The sequence below is a fragment of the Penaeus vannamei genome, chromosome 7, assembly GCF_042767895.1.
Source record: "Penaeus vannamei isolate JL-2024 chromosome 7, ASM4276789v1, whole genome shotgun sequence".
NCBI lineage: Eukaryota > Metazoa > Arthropoda > Malacostraca > Decapoda > Penaeidae > Penaeus > Penaeus vannamei.
Genome location: NC_091555.1, coordinates 28,951,780 through 28,956,779, shown reverse-complemented (window position 1 = coordinate 28,956,779; position 5,000 = coordinate 28,951,780). Strand labels below are relative to the sequence as shown.

Sequence of the window (5,000 nt, the reverse complement as noted above, 5' to 3'; positions counted from 1 at the left end):
AATATGCACTCATGCGTGGGAATGGAGCATATGCGTAGTACTTAGAGCATGTGCGGGAATGAATATGTCTGCATCAGGTGCACATACGCACAAAATGAAGTTAATAAAATAAAATAAAATCAAACATATATGCACCCTCGATAATTAAGCCCCAGCTCACGGGAGTAGTGAGCAGGCCGTGCCCATTGCCGCTCCTAAGTCCACTCCAGGTAGGACCAAACCTGCTGGGGGACTTATCAGTAATGGCATTCCGGCTAAATTACTCCCCTCCCACCAAAGATACACCTAAGCCGAGTAGGTGGGAGGTAAATCGGCTGTCCACCTCCCAAGCATGAGACAAGGAAATATTCCAGGAACGGCCCCCGATTCCCCGGAGACAGAAGGAGCCCCTGGTTACGGCGGCGATCAGGATCGCTCCGGAGCAGGGGTTGCTAAAAATATCCGGGTAAAGACAGGCCGCCCCACGTTCGATGAACCTTTGCACATACAATATAAGGACCATGAGAACTGAATCCGACTTTACTAGCTTTACTTTAGAGGAACTCTCTTCATATTAAATGGGGATGTGCAGTAGGACTCTGCGAAGTTAGAAGACTTGGTGAAGAGCAGAAGTTATTAAATGAGGGACATTACGTGCTCTTTACTGGAGAGGAAAACCTCTGGGTAGCAAACAGGAGATTAGGGGTAGGATTCTTAATACACAAAATCGCTTAGAAAAGAACATTGTAGAATTCTATAGTGTCAGCGAAAGAGTGGCTTCTGTAACAATAAAACTAAACACTAGGTACAACTTAAAAATTATTCAAGTCTATGCTCCAACCTGCAGCCACAGTGATGAAGACATAGAGAGCTTCTATGAAGATGTTCACTTAGCCAGCGAGAGAAAATCCCATTTCACAATAATTATGGGGGATTTTAATGCCAAAATAGGTAAAAAGACAGAGGGCGAAACCGCAGTAGGGAACCATGGAATAGGCACTAGGAACGAGAGGGGACAAATGCTAGTCGAATTTGCGGAGGCTCGATCACTCAGTATCATGAATACATTCTTCAAAAAAAGACTAGAACGGAAGTGGACATGGAAGTCGCCTTCTGACATCAAAAACGAAATTGACCATAATTTCAAATAGGCGCGATATAATAAAAAATGTAGAGGTTATAAATAAAGTAAATGTAGGCAGCGACCATAGAATGGTGAGAGGCGAAATTAAAATACATCTCAGAAGGGAAAGGAACAACCTAATGAGTAAACCACAGCCAAACTTGGCTAACTTGAGGATCAGAGCAACAGAATATAGCCTAAACATCCAAAACAGATATTCACTCCTCCGCGACGAAGATCTCAACATCGACCAAATCAATAAACAGTTCAATGACATAATAAAAGAAGCTGCACTTGAAGTAGGCGGAAAGAACGACAATCGAAGCTCCAGCAAGCTCTCGGTAGAAACTAAACAGCTTATGCAAAAACGTAGAGACATGAAAGTATCGTCAAATAGGGACAAGATAGAATTGGTTGAACTAACAAAGACCATAAATAAAAAGAAGAGGGAAGATGTACGGAAATTCAATACTCAAATAATAAATGAAGCAGTGATTTCAGGTACCAGCATGAAAGCAGCTAAAAGAAGACTAGGAATAGGGAGAAATCAAATGTATGCAATTCAGAAACCAGACGGAGAAGTAACACATAACAAGAATGAAATCATCAAAGTAGTGGAAGACTTTTACAGGGATCTATACAACTCAAACGAACAGCCACAAATAGAAGCAAACGCGGTAACTAGCGACGTACCTAATATCACAAAAGAAGAAATAAAAAGAGCACTTAAAGGCATGAAGAGAGGGAAAACACCAGGCGAAGACGGAATTAGTATAGACCTCATATTAGATGCAGGAGACATCGCAACAGTGAAACTAGCCAATCTTTTTAACAAATGTCTTCTCGGCGGAAAAACTCCGAAAGCCTGGAAAAATGCAACAATTATCTTGTTACACAAAAAAGGCGATAAAAAGGATTTAAAAAATTACCGACCCATAAGCCTCCTTTCGGTTACTTACAAACTGTTCACGAAAGTCATTACAGCTCGCATCTCTGACAGTCTGGATTCCAGCCAGCCTAGAGAACAGGCAGGCTTCCGCAGCGGATTCTCAACAACAGATCACATCCACACGCTCACCCAAATAAGAGAAAAAGTAAACGAATATAGGAAACCCCTGTGTATGGCATTCATCGATTATGAAAAGGCATTTGACTCTGTACAAATACCAGCAGTATTAGGTGCTATTCAACAACAGGGAGTTGAGGAGGTATATTGTAATATATTGGAAGATATATACAAAGATGGGACAGCAACCATCAAACTCCACACAGAAACCGATAAAATACCAATTAAAAAAGGCGTTAGACAGGGCGACACCATCTCACCAAAGCTGTTTACAGCCTGCCTCGAGGAAATATTCAAGAAACTAGAATGGGAAGGGAAGGGTATCAAAATAGGAGATGAACACCTAAACAACCTAAGATTTGCAGACGACATTGTTCTCCTTAGTGAATCAGCTGATGAACTGCAGCAATTAATAAACGATCTGAATAGAGAAAGCCTAAAAGTCGGACTTAAGATGAACAAGAAAAAGACTAAGGTTATGTTCAACAGCAGAGTCCCACTCAAACAAATACATGTACAAGGCGAAGCACTAGAGGTAGTAGACAGGTATATATACCTAGGACAACTCGTGCAGACAGGCACATCAAGTGAACAGGAAATAAAGCGACGAATCAGTCTAGGCTGGAGTGCCTTCGGCAGGCACAGTAGCACACTAAGAGGTTCCTTGCCATTGTGCTTAAAAAGAAAAGTCTTTAATCAATGCGTCCTCCCAGTTATGACCTATGGGTCAGAAACATGGACTACAACCAGGTTACTGGAGAGGAAACTAATAAGCGCCCAGAGAGGGATGGAAAGATCGATGATGGGAATTAGCCTGAGAGATCGGAAGAGGGCGACGTGGATCAGAGAACAGACGAAGGTAGAAGATATACTCAAGAGCATTAAAAAGAAGAAATGGCAATGGGCAGGGCATGTATGTCGGAGACAAGACGATAGATGGACAAAGAAAGTAACAGACTGGACTATAAATAACTTAAGGAGGCCAAGAGCCAGACCAATGACACGATGGCGCGACGAAATAGCGAAATTTGGGGGCCAAGACTGGAAACAAACATCGCAAGACAGGGAAACCTGGAAAAGAATGGGAGAGGCCTACGTCCTGCAGTGGATTGACTCAGGCTGATGATGATGATATATATATATATGTTTATATATATATGTGTATATATATATATATACATATATATATATATATTTTATGTATATATTTATATATATAAATATATATATATATTTATGTAAAGATATAAATATATATATGTAAAGATATATATATATATATATATATAATATATATATATATATATATATATATATATATATATATATATATATATATATATATATATATATATATATATACACACACACACACACACACACACACACACACACACACACACACACACACACACATATATATATATATATATATATATATATATATATACATATATATATACACACATATATATATATATATATATATATATATATATATATATATATATATATATATATATACCCATACCTTAATAGTTCCATGCATGTATATTTCGTACAACCGCACCATTTCTACAATAGCAACATAGTTTTTCAAATATCAGTTTGAAATATTTATTTCTGTAACAACATGGTATATATTTCTGCATAAAAGATAATAAAAACATGAGATAGAAATATAGATCTGGAATACAGCTGCGAGAAAATTCATAAATATTACAATATCTGAATCAAGACCACATCGGCAGGACTTACTGGGGTCGCAGTTCTCCTCTCCCTCATCCTCACACGCCTCATTAGCGATGATGAAAAGAGCCTCGTCCCCTGGGATGCTGTAGTGGATTACCTTTTGCACGTCCTTAGGTCTTCCTAGAATGATGCCTTCGGCTGGGGGTCAGGAGGAAAACATGTTCAGGGCCACGCAACCCTCGGGGTGAAATGTAGAAAGTATGTATAACTAATGACATCATCTAAATACTGTGTCTCTACATCTATCTGTCCACCTGCTTTCCTTACACCTTTTCGACTCCTCTTCCCATTCTGAGAGGCCGTCATATCAATCCTGAATAAAACTGATTCTCCCGCCGTTTAATTCAGTGAGTGTTGCTATGACGACTCGCCGGAGAGGCCTGTGGCCAGCCCTCCTGAACTGCTGGAACCGAACCACCTGGATCGTCATCGTCAAATGGTTGCCATATCCAGTGTCCACGAAGGAAGTTCCAGCGGCGCCTCCGGGCTCTTCGGCAACAGTGGGCGGCGGCCGATTTAGTTTGGATTTATACCTAACTGCGTGCTTTATTCTGGAGTCGAAGTACTTATCATGTGCATGCATCGGTAAGAATTAACTGCACTTAATCAATTAAGCATAATATAAAGGATCTATAAGGATGCATGGAGAGTAGATGCATATTTACATGCCCGCCTAACAACCAATTTGCATTTATCACTTACCTGCACACAATTATACATATACCGATGGCTATGCGCATTCTCTCTGTCCTCTACTTATTTATCCACAGGCAGCATTATACGTATACATCTTTGTTTTTAACTATCTGTTTATTCATACATTTATTAACGTACTGTTTATTCATATATCTGTCAATCAAGCCGATTTACGTGTCTATTTATCTACCCATCTCTCCATTCACCTTTTTGCCTCAATTTTTATTGGTACGCATAGATTGTCGAGTGTGTGCCTGTGGACTCACATAACTCGTAGCGAAGGACTCCTGTGTTCAAGACGCCGTCGAAACTCTCGGCTCCATAAATGACCTTCATTTTTTTCTCTTGGAAAGCTATCTCGACGTTCGTGGTGAACGAGTCCGG

At 39.9% G+C, this 5,000-nt stretch overlaps 1 protein-coding gene across 1 annotated transcript in view; it reads right to left on the bottom strand.

Moving 5' to 3' along the window:
- LOC113810642 (uncharacterized) overlaps positions 1–5,000 on the bottom strand; it is a 16,950-nt gene that overhangs the window by 5,956 nt on the left and 5,994 nt on the right. The window contains exons 3-6 of the mRNA XM_070123325.1: positions 4,883–5,000; positions 3,787–4,058; positions 634–659; positions 275–476 (exon numbers count right to left, since the gene is read on the bottom strand). The exon at positions 4,883–5,000 is cut by the window's right edge and continues 17 nt beyond it. Of these exons, the coding sequence (XP_069979426.1) occupies positions 275–476; positions 634–659; positions 3,787–4,058; positions 4,883–5,000 (618 nt within the window). The remainder of the gene's footprint in view (positions 1–274; positions 477–633; positions 660–3,786; positions 4,059–4,882) is intronic.